This window comes from Aethalodelphis obliquidens, unplaced genomic scaffold (genome assembly GCF_003676395.1).
Source record: "Aethalodelphis obliquidens isolate GAN/ISIS:26980383/991018 unplaced genomic scaffold, ASM367639v1 scaffold47, whole genome shotgun sequence".
NCBI classification, from domain to species: domain Eukaryota; kingdom Metazoa; phylum Chordata; class Mammalia; order Artiodactyla; family Delphinidae; genus Aethalodelphis; species Aethalodelphis obliquidens.
Window position 1 is genome coordinate 14025381 of NW_020837991.1, and position 20069 is coordinate 14045449.

The following is a 20069-nucleotide window of genomic DNA, read 5'->3' on the forward strand; positions in this document are numbered from 1 at the left end:
AATCTTCCCTGTCTTCTCTGAAAAAGTGTGAGCCTTTGAGAGAGACCTTTGGAACTAATCCTTCAAGAAACCAAAGGTATCTGTATTAAAGACAACACATGGCTTAATGTATAATTAGGAGACTAGCAAGAAAAGAACTTTCACACCTCTACCTCTGAAATTTCCAGGAATTCGTTATACTAAAATCTAATGTCACTAACAGAGGCCATTCATATGTCATTGGGCATTGTTGAAAAGACAGTTAGCAACCAGAATACCAGGAAAACGGTTATCTGTATATAATATTCAAATAGTAAAGACAAAAAGTTTTGGTATAGCCCAATGATTGTCATTACTCAAAAAAAGCTTTTTAAATTAAAAAGCTACCAGTAAACTAAAGCCTTTAAAGACAAGCTGTCATTAGAGTTCATAAACTTGCATGGTACTAAATCAAGCTAATGAATAAATCTTTTGTTCTTACTAAGATTTACCTTCAGTAACACCTGTCTGGCTAATAATATCTTATACTTGGATTATCCTGAAAGATGGACCAGGAATGTGTCACCATCTTCACTTTCTACCTAAAGACCTCAGGAAGGCTTCCCAAGGTCACAGAATTGGATCCTGAATTCAAATCTCGTGATCTTGTCTTCGTACTCTTTGCCCTTAAGCTTTGCCCTCAGAATACAGTCACATTCTGAAAAACAGTACTTTCAGCCCTCCCATATGTATTTGCAACCTCATTTTTCACTCCTAATTATTTGCACCTTATAATATAGTCAGTTTCAACTAAACAATGCTTTCATCAGAATTGCATTGCCTTGCTTCTGCATCTTTTACACATGTTTTCTTTGTGCCTGGAATATTTTCTTCCATCAATCTAACTCCTATGTAGAATTCTGGTTTGAACTCTGTGAATGCTCCCCCAAAATCTTGCATTGGCCTCATCTAGCACTTATCATTTTATATTATAATTGTATTAATTTGTATCCTAGGCTGTACTTCTTAATAACAGGTATTATCACCCTATTCACATTTAAATCCTCTTTCACTAGATGTTGAATGACTGAAACAATGAAAAGAGTCAGTCCAAGTCTCTATCCATCACATCATACTGTGCTCACCGATCACAAATCAACGTTTCTTGAGTCTGTCCTTTCACTGGATTTAGTTCCTTCAGAGAACATACATAAAGGAAAAATTTTACCATAGCTGCCCTTCCTTGATTAAGAATATCTGTCTTGCATAGTCTCTCTGCCCTAATTCTTTCACTGTCTCAAAAAAGAAATATTAAAGTAAAGGGCCCATCTATTAAGTACAATAAGTACTCTCATGCTATTTACTTTCCATTAAAATAAAGTGGAATTCATTTTTCTTTAGGCCAAATCCTGGAACCCAAAGTTGCGAGAAGTAGTGTTTTTCAATCCAGCAGCAGTGATTGGTCTTGGAAATTACCCATCCATTAAAATCAGCAGCAACTAGTGTCTGCTATGCTAACACGAGCCCCAAAACAGGGACAGAGAGTGTCTCTGTTTGGATACAGACTTTCCTTAACCCTAATGTAGAAAGACACTCATAATATGAAACCTATTTTTGACTTACAGAAACCACTCATCCCCAAGAGGACTAGCATACATGTTGTCAAAAGCTGTGCGGCCCCTTTGTCATCTCTCCAAATGTTGTTTACATATTTTAAAGTAAAACCTTTAGCTCTGCGTGGGTCAAGGAGAATTAGCATGTTTCTGAACCCAGAAGTCAGGCTGCATCTCTTGGGAAGACAAAGGAGTTTATAACCTTCTTTGACTGTTCTTTCATTCAGAGAATCTTAACTGAGCACCTGCTAGGCACCAGCTGTTGGGCTAGACACCGGAAGTACAAAAAATAAAAGATAGAGACCCTTTAAGATTCCTTTAAGAGCTAGTAGAGAGACTTATATGGAAACAAATAATTATAACTCAGAAGATGAGTTGTTATTAATCAGGTACAGAGAAGATGATGTGAGAACACAGATAATTAGAGACTATGACAGCTTGCCTAGAGGAGTCTGAGAACTTTCACTGAGAAAATTCTGTATGAAATTTCAGGTAAGAATATGGGTCTGTTAAAAGGACCATTGTGTGGAATGAGATGAGACAAAGGAAACAGTGAGCACAGAGGTAGTAGGAAGGCTGTATCCATATCATGATAAAATATCTCCTCAAGTCAATGTACAATCCACGCAGCTACCCTAGGTATCTTCCGTTTTTTGTCGCACAGCACCAGGATGAGTGATTGCATTTTTTGTTGAATTAATCAGTCCTTTAGATGTCATTTAAACTCCGTCTCCTTTTCTCCCTACTTTTCTGGTACAGGTTCATGATGAAATCTTGCACATGTTACTACAATATTAGAAGATACTTTTCAGCTCCCTGGTGACTTCAAAATGAGTTTTATCCTCATTATAGTTAATAATAATTGCAAATAAAATTCTCAGCTTTTATGTCATAAAAATTGATTCTCACTATACACCTCTCTATGAAAATGTCATATCCGTTAAAAATTGCTACTAGAACAAATTATAATACAAAGCACTTACATAGCATTTTTGGGGGGAGGTAATTTAAGTTTATTGCCCTTCTGTTAGTGGGAAGAAAAGCCTTGACAGGGTTAATTGCCTTAGCTAAGATCACATGATTCATGGTGGTATTGGGGAAGTGAGAATTCAAGTTAAGGATGACCCTCCAAAGGAAAACTCAACCAATCTGCCTTCCACTCCATTCACAGGTGGTAGGGTAGGCTGTGTGCATTTGATCTTTCTTCCCAATGGTAACTGTAAAAACCAAACAAAATTCTGAAGAATTTCCAAGAAATAAGCCTGTTCAGAAGGTAAACTTTCTTTATTTCAAAGCTTATCACCCAGCTTAAATCTAGTTCTGCTACTGGAACACCACACTAGTTCTGTCAATGGGAGGTCAGGGTTGAAGATGATGATTAATTTTGGTATAGTGCTGCCAATTATATCCTACCAACGTGGCCTATATCCAAGGGCTAAAGAGTATTCATGAAGAGAGGGGGAAAGGCCATAGTGACACTCCTGCCTACCGTAGTTTTGCCAAGTTTCAGAGGAAGCTGGCAAGAAGGAAGACACTTACCCAGCACACTTTCGGCTTAGTGTGACTGTGGATCTCCCTAGTTACCAAAAAGTGTTGACTACCAGATGGCCTCAAACCAAAATCAGAGAACAGAACCATCAAAAGCCAAACAAAATGTGAATACATGTTTTTGAGAAACTTGCTATGAATTTAAAAGAGAGAGCAAGGCTTCCAACCTGCTTACCTATTAAACAAGATTTTAAAAATTGACTTAGTTCATCTTAGAGCTGATAGACTTTTGCAGTCATTTAATAATCAACAAATATATATTTGATGTCTACTGTATTCAGGGCTTTGTATCAAATAAGCCCTGTGAATGATAGAAGAGATGAACCTGATGAGATCTCGGCTCTCATAGAATTCATGTTATTTAATGACCTTAAGTATCATTCTAAAGTTCTTCAGACTCCACCTATGATACCCAAACAGTCAAATCTTACAGGTGGATCATAGCACAAGTGTGCCTTATTTTGTATTCTTTTAGCTCAGTGTTTCTGAAATTTTAATACATATCCAATCACCCAGAGGGCTTGTTAAAACACAGATTGCTGGGCCCTACCCGCAGGGTTTTCCATTGATTAGGTCTGGGTAGAGCCCAGGAATTTGCATTTCTACCAAGTCCACGGGGGATGCTGGTGCTATTGGCTCAGGGATGATGCTTTAAGAAGCATTACCTGAGCTTATTTATTCTGTGCTACATTTGTAGAACAACAGCTTTTCAGTGACAAAGAGTGGTTTGTCATCACAAATTTATCATCGAGAATGCCTTTACTATCTGACCAAAACATGGGTTTCTAGAAAATGAAGTATTAAGTATTTTCTAAAATCTTTCAAATTTACCTCAATAAAATATTATATGACAATACTTCTTTGAAGTAAAAGTTGCTATTTAAATGCTATAAATATCAAATTAAAAGAGAAACTGTTTTTTTCTATTTTATTAAGAAAAAAGCCAACAAAATACAAAAACTGGCCAATCATTATAACATTGTCACTCTTTACTAAAAAGAAAACATAAACCTTTACTACTTCCTTATAAAACAGTTTAATTGATAGTTATTTAAAATAAAATTGCCCTATAATCTTTTAAAGTTTAAATACTTGGCAGTAAATTCAGATTGTAAACGACTATAAATTGGTCATCAGCAGAATTTCTAACTTGTGGTCCTATTCATGTTTATCACCGGCTGTTATTTTTGCCTAAGCATATGGGAAGCTGTGTCAGAAAAATTAAAAAGAGATAGACCATTTCTGAGAGAGAGGAAAAAAATTCTCACACACAAGATCCTTCATTCTAATTTTTTGTAAGCCTTCTCTCTGGCTTCCCCAAACAACACCACTTAAGAGAATGACCCAGTCTCCTAATGCTAAAAAAAAAAGTATGTTCCTTGCCAAGTGGAACTGTAGAAGTCACTGAATACAGATGATGACTTTTTCTTTAGTCTGAGTCCGTGCTGAGTGTCTGAGTCCGTGTTGAGATCATAATTTAATAAAGTTTCTTTCTTTTTTTTCCTTATGACTAAAGTCCTCAGGATTAGGACCAAGACGGATCTCTAAGAAAGATACAATTCAGAAGTCTATTATAATCTTTGCACTTAGAATTTCATATAATAGTAAAATTTGGGGGGTTACATTTTGTATATTGTGATGACATAAAGAGGAGGGTTTTTTCTTATATGCTTTTGCATTTTTAAATTTTTGTGGATGTAATTTGGTTATATAATTATGGAACACTCTAAGACTCAACTGCAACACCAGCTCAAGTACCATGTGAAATACAGATGTGGTGCCCATCCTTTAGGCTAGGGGTGTGGAATTAACAATCACTGAGATGCCAGTTGGTGTAATTCCAAGTCAGTCTTACCATGCCAACTCATCACAGTGTCACACTGCAAAATACCAATTTGCTAAAGACAGAAATCATTTTCTAACCACCACACACCCTCAAGCCCACAGGTTTAACAAAAATTATTTGTTATAGAATTTTCATTCTCTTTTATTTTGTTTTATTCCCTGTTTCTTATACCATAATTTTGAACGGGGCTGGGGGTTAGAGGTGGTAGGGTAAAAAGGTTTTACTAGCATAATAACATTTTAATATTACAGTATAAAAATCAGTCAAAATTATGATGAAAAGAGTTTGCCTGTTCATAGACGTTCTACTCCAAAGACAAGGAAAATCCTAAAGACTTGTTCAAATATATTTTGTAAAAGCGTTCAGCTATTCCAGTAGGAATAGAATGAAACTAAGACTTTTAGACCTTGGGATCCTTTTCTACATAGGACTGGGAACCTGGGTGTGAAGGTAGGAGTAGAATAAACCAGGCAAGTCTTGAAAAGGGGAAAGGGAAGGAGAGAGACTGATATGAAAAGATCACTAGATGGGAAAAATAAAGTAATATTGTTTACTATATTTGGAAGTTACCATAATAAAATATATATGATTCCTGATCCAGGAATCACCAACCCTAGATAATTTATGCCCAACTTCTAACTTCAAAATAAGGATGGAGGATTTCCTCTACTACTCTTAGACATATTTTAATATAAATCTAGAATGTTCGATTTATATTAATATATGAAAGAAATTTTAAAATTCTCTCATATTTTTTAGGCAAAGTTCTAAATTTCCAATTCCACTGGAAAAAAAGGCAAACTAAGTCCAGAGATTTGACTGGAAGATTTGATTTGCATTCAGTGTAGCCAAGAGAAGGCAAGATAGGGGAGGGAAAAAAACAAGTTTGTTGTCCAAGGTGGGGACAATTCTTGAGAAATCAGGTTTACAATAAGCCAAGATTAGATCTGTATTTAGCATTCCCAGATAGTCCTTAAAACTTTCCATTACAGATCTCAGAATGAAAGATCCTTTTTTAGAGTACTTCTACATTGACGGTAAGATCTGCAATCATTTCAGGAAAAGCTTCATCACTTTACAAGTTCTAAAATGGGAGAGGGCTTTATGAATGCATTGCATTCAACAATCCATCCAAAGTGATCTGAAAACATGCCTGGCACCTTTATTTGACTTCCTCTGCTCTCTTCTCACTTATCAGTTTTGACTATAATAAAACACCTGCTCAAGCACATCAGGAAAAATGTGTCAGGGACTAGTTCAGTTGGCTAATGGCCAGAATGACAAAAAACAAATGTCAAGCCACCTGAATAATGTTAACCATTTCATCACATTATGACTCCACCTAATCCCTCTTTCTCCAACTCTGTTACCACCATAACCACAAATAGCCTTCATTGGCAATAATTGCTAACTTTGACCCACTGCAGATATCATTATGTTTTAAACGTCAAGTGGGGAAACACACACACACACACACACACACACACACACACACACCTGTTCTCTGTCCGCCTACACATTTTGGCCTTTAAAGCTATTTTTAGCCAGTACAATTCATTTTTGTTCATTCCCATTGCATTCTTTTTAGCAGTGGTTAAACTATCAAGAGAAGGGGCAGCCAGCATTTACTATACTGACAATGGGAAACAACTGCCTAGAGGTCTATTACACTGCACTATGGAGGAAAATTCCCCAGAGGTTTTAGAATTTCAAAATGGAACAATTTACGAGTTCTTAAGTATCTGGATATTTCTAGAGCCCCAAAGTGGGTCATTTATCATTATCTGCAGGCCAACCAGATTCCATAAGGGAGTTAGTTTTATTTAAAATTTTCAGATAGTACCTCTAAAAGTGAGAAAAAATTAACTCTAAAAAACCACACTTAAAACAAGATAGATTCTAAAAGTTCAAAGAGTCTTTTGAGCTCCAATATCTCATAACTTTCCAAAAACCTCTCCTCTTAACGGTTTCTCCTTAAGTTGTTACTGCATTTTGCTCATAGACTAATGCATTACCTAAATATAGATAGCCATTTTTAGTATAAATTACGAAAGCCATAAATGTTTCATAATTGAGCATGTAATTTGAAGTAAGAGAGCTTTTCCCTTCATCCCCTTTTACCACTGCAAATTGGAAAATACTCAAGTAATTACTCCCTTAATAGTTCAATGCTTGCAACTATATATACTTTATGAACATCACACATCTTTTGCTCCCCAGAGCAATATCAAGGGGCGGGGGGGGGGGAAGCACAAAAGAACTTAACTTATATAATAACCAAACCACCCAGAGCTTTGATTCAAGATTCCTTCATTAAGCCATTAATATAATACATTGCTAAGTGGTGAGTTGTCCAATTTTATGATGCCTTTCATTTCAATTCAATGGCTGCAGTTAGAACGAAAAGCCAGGATCTGCAAGATCAGCAAGATGATGTAAAACCTGACACTAGAAACATTTTTTTTTCTGCCTCCACTGTTTGTCCGAGGGCAGTCAATGCTAGAACACCAATAGGGAAGTGATTTTTAAGTCCCAGAAAGTAGCATTCATTTGTCCTTACTCAATACACAAAAGGACAAACAAAACACTTGATTCCTATGACCTCAAACACTTAAACAGAAAACCACAAGCCATTTTATGGTTTTCTAAGCATACTCAAAGGTAGATCGCCAGAGTAACTCTACCCCACCTTAGACCACAGCACGTATTTCCCACTAGAGTTTATATATCACAATGTAGAGTATCATATATGTACTGTTTTGGCATTTGTCAGTGACAGTATTCTTATGTAATTGACATATGTGGGAATCTGACATACAGAGAAAAATTTAAATCCTAAAACCCAATATTTTATTTCTAAACTTGGACACAGTGCAGAAAATCCAATGCTGAAAAATATTGATATTATGCTTTTGCAATTAGAGACGGTGTAAGTTATCCCAATAATTTAGGTTCTTCATCATTTCAGTTAACACTGTATGTTTATTATGATGGGGGTCTAATTATGCATCATTTGATATATCCTGGAGACCTCATTGCTTTTAAAAATAATTGCAGATCAATGAAATAAAGTGTTCATTTTGTGGTCTATTTATCACTGGAGGACTCTGACAGAGGGTAGGTAAGTTCATAAGAAACAGACTTATTGCTGTAAATTATATTCCTTTTGTAATTGCAGTCTATGCAGTATTTTCAAAGCCCTGAAATATAACCCCAAAATAATGTAATAATAAAATCAGTCTTCTCAAATTTTGGAACCTCAATAAAAGGTATGCAATTGCATGGAAATCAGAGATTGTAATAACAAAAGTTGATCCATCAGGTTATCAGTTTTTTCTATAAAAGAGTTCCAGAGGAACCCATTACTTTCCCCAGATGCAAAGTACTCACGCAGATAGTAATCTAATACAGATAAATGGCAAGCTAAAGTCAATCCTTCAGTAGAAACCTGGTTATTTATAAGTCTCCTTGGGAGTAAGAACATCCCAAACAAGAACAAGGAGAATGACAGAAACATTACTTAATACTAAAACAGGACAGTAAAATTCTGAGCTTGGTCCTTTTCATTTAACCATGTCAGAAACGCCTCAAGTTTAAAACAAGCACCTGTATTAAAGAGTGTCTCCAATCACCTCACTGTTTTTGACTTGTATGGTGGCATACATAAGAACATATGTTTTTATACTCCCTCCAAGTCTTTTATACTCTTTATAACAATCACTTCAATATAACCACCAGTTCAACACTCAAAATGAAGGATGCACTTTTCTTTGGAAAGAATGAGATGTCCCAAATCCATATGACAATGAAACACTGTAATAAAACCTGTATTCAATTTAACATTATCTGTTTCCAGCAGCTTGCAAATTGTTCCCAATTCCATCAGAAAAACTGACATAGATTAGAAACTCTTCTAGAAGCTCACTAAACTTTGTTTCTGAAATATACCGCTGATAGACCCTCAGTCAAAAAAAAGCCAAAGTCATCAAGGTAAAACCATCGTTTAGTGCAAACTACTCTCTCCTGTCTATGTACACATACAAACAGGACCGAACACTTTACTCAGATCCACCTTCAATTCAAACTCAAACCAACTAGGTATCGCCACTGTCAGTGCCCTGCCATACCAATGCCCATGTGTTAGGTAAATTAATGAACATACATGCACAGCAGCAGAGAGAAGAGAGAAAACCTGGGTCCTACCTTGATTGTTTTCGAGGGCTGACACTTGATGTGATGGGACACGCTGGCAGTTTGGTTCATGTTTCAGGACCCTGGACAGTGCACGTTCCCCGGTGGAGTTCAGGATGAACTAGGGATCAGGTCTCCTCTACTGGACTTCAGCTGGGCTGCTGCTGTTGCTTTTGCTGCTGCTGTTGCTTTTGCTGCTGCTGCTGCTGCTGCTTTCTCACTCCGGAGGCTGCAACGCTGTCAGATTGGAGGGATCTGTATCTCAGCCCTAAAAAAAGCATTCACTTGGTTCATCATTCTCAAAGCTCTTGGCGATACGGAATAGAAAACTAAAGACTGTTTCAATGCACTTGCACTGTACCTTTTCAGTACTGAGATGTGACAGCTTCAGGGTACAGCCAATGATCTTGGCTCTCATTCTCCTTTCAAAGGGATGAATACCAGAAAACATACAGAGATCGATTGCAGTACCACAGTTTAAAGGGACATTCTCAACTCCCCTAATTCTAACCAGTTTACACCTTTTCTTAGTGCAAAATAAATCTTTCTCTCTCTCTTTCTCTGTATCCCTCTCTCTCTCTCTCCTGATTTTTTTTACCATAATTCATTCTCATTCTGACACTAAATTTTATTTCTTCTAGGGTAGTGCTTGCAATCAAAATACCAGTAAATGCTGGAAAGGACCTGTTGCCTAATTTAAGATTGAAGGTTTCTATATCTGTATAGTAAAGGACTGCCCTTCTCTATCAATATTTCAGAAATTCTGCAGTAACAGTCAGCCAAGACACTGAATCTTCTGTGAGCTGGGAGAAAGCCTATGATATATGAAGAAGTTTTCAAATACAATAGTTATTGGAAGTTGTACCAAAGCCAAAAAAAATGGTTTCTTTTCTCCTCTCTTTTTTATGTTTAACCATCTATTTCCTTGATGCCATATTTGTTTTTATTTTGGGGGACAGACTGGTAGTTAGCTCATGCCTGTCCAACTTCCCAAATAGTTGCCTCTCTGTTCCAAAGAACACTGTAGGCAAATAAATCATAAATAGTTGTGAAAAAAATTTTCTGTAGAGTCGCCAGTCCCAATTGTCACATTAGCACTAAGATGCACTTATCCTAGTTGGAAATGAGAGATCGAGCAGGCTTGACTTAATGGAGGAAATTATTTTCCAATGCGTATTGTAAAATATTAGATGTGGCGTAGGCTGAGTGTGTATGTCTCAAGTAGTTTTGAAAACTGACACTTTTTACTCATCAGAAATATATCCTGCTGCTGAAATGCCAAGTTTATAAAATTCAACTGCATGAAGCTTTCAGAAAGCTTTATCAGTAGGCCAAGAACATTACAGATAAACTCTAGCATGAGAAGGAATAAACTAATAAGTTTTGTGATATAATGTAATTTATACAGGATTAAAAATATATGTCTTGTTCTGAAATGGAAAAGGGATCTAAATATTCTGTACAGGAGTCTCCAAATGCTTGAGGATGCCTGAGTTTCAGGGGGTGATAGTTCTTGCAGCACAGTGGAGGTAAGGATTTGACAGAATCAAGATCAGACACTCTGAATCCAAAAAGGTTAATGGCAGGAGTGTTAGAGGAATTAACAAGATCATGGGCAAAACGATGGAGCTAATAAGAAGCAGGACAAGGCCACATCCAAGAATCTGGGGTACCAGTATCAAGGCATCACAGTGAGCACAACCAAAGGACTAAGAAATATTGTGATTCAAAGTTTAAAATTTTAAATCACAAGTGTGGCTGCCTTTGTGGCTCACATTATATTTTTATTGGACAGGATACTTCAAATAATCCATTAAGTTAAAGAAGAATTTATGTTAAAATTTTTAAACATTTTGAATTTGAAAATAATTTTTAAATGTATCAGATTTGTAGGATGCAGCTAAATCAATATTCAGAAGGAATTGTGTATATTAGAAATGCAAAAAGGCACAAAATTAATAATTAATAAACTAAATGTTGATCTCAAAGAGTTATAAAAGAATGGTAAAATAAGCTCAAATACAGTATAGGGGAGAAAATAATATAAAGAAGGGAAGACGTAATGAAGTAAAAAAACAATACAAAGTATATGACCCAGTGAACAAACCCATGAAGCTTTAAACATGAAGTTAGCAGTCTGCTAATCTCTGAAGAAATGAATATCCCACACAAGTAGGGTTGACTCAGCTCCTCTTTCTTAGATAACACTTGGTAACTAGATATCTGAGGAAACTCCAAACCAAATTATCTAGGTAGTTCAGGGAGAATGGGGGTCGTGGTGAAGAAGGTATCCAGAGGGGCAGGGTATAAGTTTAGACAGAGTTCGTCATCCACATCAGAGAACTACACAGTATGGGAGGAACCATTAATACTCCAAGGACTCTTAATCAAGCACAATGAGAGAGTAAACACTTATATGTCTACCACAAAGAAGGCATGGGCAGCTAAAATGCAACCACTAAGTCACATGAGACTTCACTCTTTTCCCACAAGTTTTCAAAATTTTCTCCCATCCCCACTTGGATGGTGGTTAGAATGTAAAAAATATATTGGCATTACCATCTATAGGTAAGTGGCCAGAATCCACCTAAAATCCTCTCCCAATGTTGAATATTACAAATAAAAGGAGAAGACACACATGAAAAAGGTTGATAGTATACATCATATACTCCCTTTCCATGTCTCACAGCCTATCATTATATCAAACATTAAGTCCAAAGAAAAATCAATTGTTCAAAACAAAATACATGACCTAACTCTCATTTTGGGTATTGTTTTCCCTTTCAGTTACATTATCTTTCCAAGAATTTTTTAAAAAATGAAAACCATAGTAAGTTTTAAACTTCTATTTCAAATATATAGATTTTTCATAATTCTGTGAAATTTGCTATCTTAATATGTTCAATTGGAATTATAACCAGAGAAGATAGAGATTTTCAAAAAGTTAGCCAAAGGCTAGAAAATTATAAGTACTGTTTAATGAGGATAAATTCATATACAATTATTCTAATTGGGACATCTTTGGTTAAATATATTCAGTGTGAAACAGCTGTAAATTTTCATCAGAGTTTTTCGTGTAGTAGGATTTTTTTTTCTAATGTTTAGATTTACTCAGAAAACACTGTATAGTGAATCATCGTGAGCTAGAAATTTTAGGAAATTTAATCCAAAGGACCAATTTCAGATTTAACCAACACTAACAATAATCATATAAAAATATGTTATTTTCAGGTTCCACAGTTTGTGGAAAATTAGAAGTGAGTCCCTTCCACACTCTTCACAAAATAATAAGGAAGATGGCTACCAATTTTAGAAAATATAACCCATGATGTTCCTTGAACAGCTATTGTTTGATCTGGGAAACAGAAATCTAGAATTGACTTAATGAAAGTATCTTTTTTAGAACAAACATTATCACATTATCAAATAGACTCCATTACATTCTCTCTCTTTGTTTCACGCCCTGTCTGCTCTACCCCTAACCAGCTGGTCACAATGATGATCTACCAACTGAAAGCTTAGGCAAGCCCCAAGCCTTAGTCAATGAGGATGATATCTGAAAGTATGTTAGACTGTTTCCTTGATATTTGGATTCCACTATAGAAAATCCAAGTTCCTAAGTAACCATAAAGGAAACCACCTCCATTTTAACCATCTTAACACCCACTGTGTATATCTCAGACTTCTGCTTGACCTGTCCACAGAGTCATTTGCATTGCTTGCTAGAACTGGAAAATAATTTCAAATCATCAGCTTCATTGACTTGGAACTTAATGCCCTCACCTAATTTCTGCCTGCTTCTTCTTTCTCCATAAATGGAATCTGCTTCTTATATCTGCTCATCTTCAGATTGTTCCCTGAATTCACTCAGGTTGATGTCAGTGGCCTCATTCTGGCCTTCACTATCTTTAAGAATTGATCTTTCCTAGAAATTAGATGAATCAGTCAAGATAGGCAAGGTTATGCTGCAATAATAAATACCTCAAAATCTCAGGGGCTTAAAATAATGAAGGTTTATTTCTCATGATGCTGTATATCAATAGAAGATTGGCAGGGAGGCTCTTCCCATATAAAAGAACTCAGGCTGATGGAGAGTCCTTCTTGATATGAGTTTCAAAATCAACATGGCAGAAGGAAATAAACATGACAAATCATGCTATCACTTAAAGACTTCTGCCTAGTAATGAATGGCACATATCACCTCTTCTTGCATTACAGTGGCCAAAGCCAGTGCATGGTCACACCCAAGTTTAGGTAATAAGGAAGTAACTTCCACTATGTACCCAAAGAGGAGTGGAATCAGAATAGAAGTGAACAACCCTAATGACAAACCACAACCCTGTTTACTGCTCTTTATTCCATACTGCGGAACCATATACCCAGCCAGCCTTAAGATACCAGCATGCTCATATTTAAGGCTCTACAGCCTGTGACAAGTTCACTTGGAAGAGATGTATGTAGATATAAGACAGAACTTCCTTATTCTGTGCATCTCATTATCAACAGGGCTTTCACAGTATCTTTTTCCTGGGTTCTTCAGGAATAGGACACCGACCTATAATAATCTGTGTTTGCAGGAAAATACCAAAGTTGAATGTGAGCTAAGTGGACTGATTTTCTCTGTGCTGGTGCACTACAAAGGCCAGGGACCTTGGTCACTGGCAGGGAAGGCAGGTCTGACTACATCCAGAATGCATACTCATCCACTGTGGTATACCAATAAAACACAGATTATTTTATCCTTCTAAGCATTGTAACTTCACTAATACAACAAAATGTGAAACTCACAATTTTTATTCTTTGAATAGGAATCATTTCAATGACTGCCTGAAAGAGCCAAGCAATAGTACTATGAACTCTCAAGTAGCAATAAAATGCAAATTTATGGAGAAAAGTAACATAAATATCTAAACTCACTTTTATTTTAGATAGACAATTACCACATGACTCACGGTCTACAACCTACCGCTCTAGAATCATGTCACATAATATTTCAACTAAACGATATGTTGAAGGAATTATGAAGGTGGTAATTTAGAAAGTCATGGATGTATGTCAATCTCATCTGAGAAGCACTTGCCTTACATTTTCAATTTTCTTCCAATTTAAATAGTGAAGCATTTTATTATTCTCACTCATGAGGTATTGCCTAAAGCCAGATAGATGTGAGTAGAGATGAGAATTGCTAAGTAAGTGAGATTATTGTCTAGTCTATGCCAGTCAAGCTCTCAATCTGGCTCCCCATTCCCATATCAAATAAGAACCAACCCAACAGCCATTAACAGCTGTCAATTGTCTGTCATTGCATCTCTGTTTTTTAAAAAAAAAATTATTGGAGCATAGTTGATTTATAATGTTGTGTTAGTTTCAGGTGTACAGCAAAGTGAATCAGTTTTATATATATATATATCCACTCTATTTTTTTTTTACATTCTTTTCCCATATACACAATTACAGAGTATTGAGTAGAGTTCCCTGTGCTATACAGCAGGTTCTTATTAGTTATTGATTTTATATACAGTAGTGTGCATATGTCAATCCCAATCTCCCATTTTATCCCTCCCCCCATCCCCTGGTAACCATAAGTTTGTTTTCCACATCCATGACTCTACTTCTGTTTTGTAAAAAAGTTCATTTGTACCCTTTTTATTAGACTCTTCACATAAGCGATATCATATGATATTTGTCTTTCTGTGTCTGACTTACTTCACTCAGTATGACAATCTCTAGGCATTCCTTTTATTGGAGTTGGTTTCCTAAGGTTTTTCACTCTTTACTTCCCATTTCCTCTCTTGACAAGCACCACAAACACCTCAGGCTCGACATTTGGCTGACCTTGACTTTCTTTCACAACTATAATTTGTTCCTAACCTAAAGATTACCTGCTTCCAAGTACATGATACAAATATCAGATTGACCAATATTCCTGACAGTACTCACACACCTCCCTTCATCAACCAGAAACAAGCATGAACATCTCAGAAACTATTTCTTACCCAAAGTAGAGTTCCACACAAATGAAAAGACACATTATCTCTGCTAATATCACAACATTATCTCTGCTAATGTCATTCAGTCTTTTGCTTTCATTTTTAATGGTGACATTTATGTTTTGTAGAATAACTCTCCTTGCGAAACTGCCAGCTGAAAATATGATCCAAACCCTAAATTTATAGAACACAAAAAGAGACAGCCACGATTCCTTCATGAGAGATTTTTGGAGCTCTCCTCACCCCTAGTTCTCTAGTTGAAATAATTCAGCAAACAGGACCCCCAAAAGTGCTATAGAAATGGCCAGTTCTATATACAAGTGTTTCCATGAATACATAGAATGGATAGAAATAAACACTGGAGGTAACTCCTCATATAAGCATAACAATTTCTGCTCCTCAGCTGCTGACAAATGCCTTCCATAAATTCTCTCTATGACCAAAGTCACAAATCATTGTGAAGACACAAATACATATGTAAAATCCCCTGTATTATAGACCCCCGGGCACCCAGGAACAGACTACTTCACCCAGTTCAGCTATTAGTGACAACAGTCCCCCAGGCCACACTACACTATTCTAAAGTTCCAGGATCTGACTATCTGGAAGTTTGACTATAGCTCCCTGCTCACCATTCCTCTTCTTCTGAATCCCTCCTGTTCTGAGGTCAGTCCCAACATGTATGACCTGCAAGGAGTTCACATTCAAGACAGATAATCGATGAGCACGATAAAGCAATCCTTATTATTATGTAGAGAGCTTTGGCAGGCATTCAGACCTGGAACCCACTGCATGCCCCATACCTCCCATAACAAGTGTGTGGAATCTTTGATTTCCAGGACATAGTCCCCTTTCTTTCACACTGTAAACAGACAGTAAACAGACATCTTCAACAGCAGGTAGTGTCCAACTCGGGGGACTAACTTCCATGTTTGCAGCAAGAAAGAGGCGCCACAGCAGCTGTGGTCTGTAACTTCAGCATTTCGAATATTCTATAAGAGAACAAAGTGCTCACTTGGAAATTTTCTTCCATCTCAACAAAATTATTGTCTAGAAGACAAGTCTTCTGGAATAAATCCAAGCAGAAGCCTTAAAACGAGTGAAATGTTTGTAATCTTTGGGGTGTGCTATTAAAGGACCCAAATTCAAAATATCTCCTCTTTCATCCTAGCCATTGCACCATTCCAGGAGGATCCTAAAATCAAAGCTAAAAGGACTACTTTGAACTTCTGCAAAAAGACTGGGGAAATGCTAATGGTATTCCCTCCCTTCCATTCCCAGTCATTACACATCCTTCCATGGTTGTCTAAAATGCTCTCTTTCCTCTATTTTTCTTCCTGATTTGCCCAAATAAAGCTGACCTCTTCCTCCTCACATTTTATCTTTGCCTCTTTTATCATATTAATCTACATGCTGATTTTTTTCAGTAACTTACTTCTGTATTACTTTATGTCTATTAATTTGCCCAGAAGTTCTTTGAGCAATATGATTAGAGGTCAAAATTCTTCATATACCATGAAATACTTTAGTGCGCACTATATACACAGAAGATCGATAATTGTATATTAATAAATTGACGGTTAAACAAAGTCTGTTCATTAAGTTTACAAATAAATAAGTCACATTTAACTTTGCTCAGAGCACTTCCGGTGGAATGATAGAAGAGACATCAGATTTCAGTGGGTCAAAGGTGAATAAAAGGTAAGAAAATAGACATGGAGAATATAAACCACTCTTATGAAACAGCTGTGAAGAGGAGAAATACACACTTGGACAAGGTAATAGCGCCATGTAAATAAAAATTATTACTACAATTAAATCATAAAGTCTGTAGAAACTACTAAATTTTTCTTTTCTCTAAAAATAATACTAAAGCTTTCTGTCCTCTCCACCTAACAAATATATCAGATACGAGTCAGCATGGGAACCAAACAGCAGATGTGGTACTGAGCTTATTAGAAAATTTAAGCAAAATACACAGTGTCTGCAGTAACAGTTAAAAAAGGAGGCAGCAACACCAAAGAAGCTGTGTTTTATTCTAAATTTTGCAAAAAAAAAAAAAAAAAAGTTTCTTCTACAGTATTCTTCTTTTTATAGTATGAAAGTTTATTGTAATTAGGCGGTAAGCCAGTTCAATATTGGTGTTAGTTCCTTTTGTGCCCCTAAGAATTAAACAATGCAATAACTTAGAATAAAAATATCCTAAAAAGATGTTTCCCAGTGAGAAATTTTTATCGAAGGACTGCTTGAATTCTAACAGCTTCCAACACAATAGTTAAAGCATTCATTGGTTGACAGAGAAAACATTTTGTGTACCTACTATGGTATAAACAACATGCTAGGCACTAGCAGTACAAAAGTGAGCAATAATAATCCTCTTCATTGAGCTCACATTCAAATATGGGGGAGACAAGGTCGAATGGTGGTGTCAAATATGGTGCAACCAGCTCTGAGATCATGTGGTCAAAGAAGGCTTCTGAGAGAACATGCCACATGAGCTGAATCATCAAAGGTGAGACATGAGAGTTCGCCAGGTAGAAAAGAAGAAAGAAACAGTAAAAGGTAATGCAGCAATTTTCAGAGGAAATCTGAGGGGATGGGGTTAAGACTACTGGTGGCAAGATCATTTTATATGAGGATGAGCTTTCTATTTCCAATGAGATTGGAAAGAAAGAAGCTCATGGGAAGTCAGTTGCAGACGTGCCTCTGTATCAAGGTGAGAACTTGAAGTACATGAACAGATTCCAAGTTAGCATATTCTGTTGAGAATGAAGGAGGCAGGGGGCTGGGCTAGAGAAGGGTAATAAAGGGTTAAAGGTTGAAAGAGCTACAGAGAAGAATTGAGCACAGTGGGCCAAAGATAAACAAAAAGATGTATTAGAGAAATGCCTACTCAGGTCTGCTGCCCATTTTATAATTGGGTTTTTTACATTGAATCACTAGGTTACACACCTGAAACTAATATAATATTGTAAGTCAATTATAATGCAATTTAAAAACAAAAAAGAAAAGTAATGGCCTGATCCTTTGGTTACAATCTAAAAAAAAGGGATACCTGTTTTTCAAAATAGAAAAAAATAATAAAATAAAATAGATGTACTAGAAGAATAAGGGTCCAGTTGAAAAGGCCACAGAAGTAATTCCAAAGAGTGCTTTTGGATGAATACCAAGGTCAACTTGGTAGAAGACCAGCACCCTGCATGGCATGGGTTAAGATCACCAGAGCTTCAAGTTCTCACTCCATTCTCACAGATGGCCTAAAATGTCCATACTACTCACTTAAGTGTTTAAGACATTTCAGTTCTCCTTTAAAATATAAAAAAGGGCAGGGGAGACCTTCAAGATGGCAGAGAAGCAAAACGTAGAGATCACCTTCCTCCCCACAGATACACCAGAAATACATCTACACGTGGAACAACTCCTACAGAACACCTACTGAACACTGGCAGAAGACCTCAGACCTCCCAAAAGGCAAGAAACACCCCATGTACCTGGATAGGGCAAAAGAAAAAAGGAAAAACAGAGACAAAAGAATAGGGATGGGACCTGCACCAGTGGGAGGGAGCTGTGAAGGAGGAAAGATTTCCACACACTAGGAAGCCCCTTCACTGGAGGAGACGGGGGTGGCGGGGGGCGGGGGGAAGCTTCCGAGCCACTGAGGATAGCGCAGCAACAGGGTGTGGAGGGCAACGTGGAGAGATTCCCGCACAGAGGATCGGTGCCGACCACCACTCACCACCCCAAGAGGCTTGCCTGCTCAGCCGCTGGGAGCTGAGGCTCGGTCAGATCCCAGGGAGAGGACTGCGGTTGGCTGCGTAAACACAGCCTGAAGGGGGTTAGTGCGCCACGGCTAGCCGGGAGGGAGTCCAGGAAAAAATTTGGATCTGCCTAAGAGGCAAGAGACCATTGTTTCCTGGTGCGCGAGGAGAGGGGATTCAGAGTGCTGATAAAAGGAGCTCCAGAGATAGGCACGAGCCACGGCTAAAAGCGCAGACCCCAGAGACGGGCATGAGACGCTAAGGCTGCTGCCGCCACCACCAAGAAGCCTGTGTGCGAGCACAGATCACTCTCCACACCCACTTCCGGGGAGCCTGTGCAGCCCACCACTGCCAGGGTCCCGGGATCCAGGGACAACTTCCCCGGGAGAATGCATGGCGAGCCTCAGGCTGGTGCAACGTCACGCCGGCCTCTGCCGCCGCAGGCTCACCCCGCATCCGCACCCCTCCCTCCCCGCGGCCTGAGTGAGCCAGAGCCCCTGAATCAGCGGCTCCTTTAACCCCGTCCTGTCTGAGCAAAGAACAGACGCCCTCAGGTGACCTACACGCAGAGGCAGGGCCAAATCCACAGCTGACCCCTGGGAGCTGTGAGAACAAAGAAGAGAAAGGGAAATCTCTCCCAGCAGCCTCAGGAGCAGTGGATTAAATCTCCACAATCAACTTGATGTACCTGCATCTATGGAATACCTGAATAGACAACGAATCATCCAAAAATTGAGGCAGTGGACTGTGGGAGCAACTGTAGACATGGGGTTTGCTTTCTGCTTCTAATTTGTTCCTGATTTTATGTTTATCTTAGTTTAGTATTTAGAGTTGCTTATCATTGGTAGATTTGTTTACTGACCTGGTTGCTCTCTTCCTTTTTTTTTTTTAATATATATAGATGTATATTTCTTTCCCTTTTTCTCTTTTTGTCAGTGTGTATGTGTATGTTTCTTTGTGTGATTTTGTCTGTATAGCTTTGTTTTTACCATTTGTCCTAGGGTTCTGTCTGTCCGTTATTTGGGGTTTTTTGTATTGTTTTTGTGCTTGTTATCACTGGTGGATTTGTTTTCTGCTTTGGTTACTCTCTTCTTTCTTTCTTTCTTTTTTTTCTCTTTTTTTATTACTTCTTACTTTTTTATTTTTAATAATTATTTTTTTATTT

The 20069-nt window shown here is 37.5% G+C and overlaps 1 protein-coding gene across 3 annotated transcripts in view; it reads right to left on the minus strand.

Moving 5' to 3' along the window:
- The window catches only part of DPP10 (dipeptidyl peptidase like 10), a 1275593-nt gene extending 1265938 nt beyond the window's left edge, over positions 1 to 9655 (minus strand). For 2 of the 3 annotated variants that reach the window (XM_027082610.1, XM_027082603.1), the window contains exon 1: positions 9169 to 9637. Coding sequence is in view for 2 of the 3 variants with exons in the window: in XM_027082603.1 (XP_026938404.1) it covers positions 9169 to 9228 (60 nt within the window). In the remaining variant the exon portion in view is untranslated. Of the gene's footprint in view, positions 1 to 9168 lie in introns of all 3 variants that reach the window. The other variant, XM_027082602.1, reaches the window with a different exon arrangement.
- Positions 9656 to 20069: the final 10414 nt, after the last annotated feature.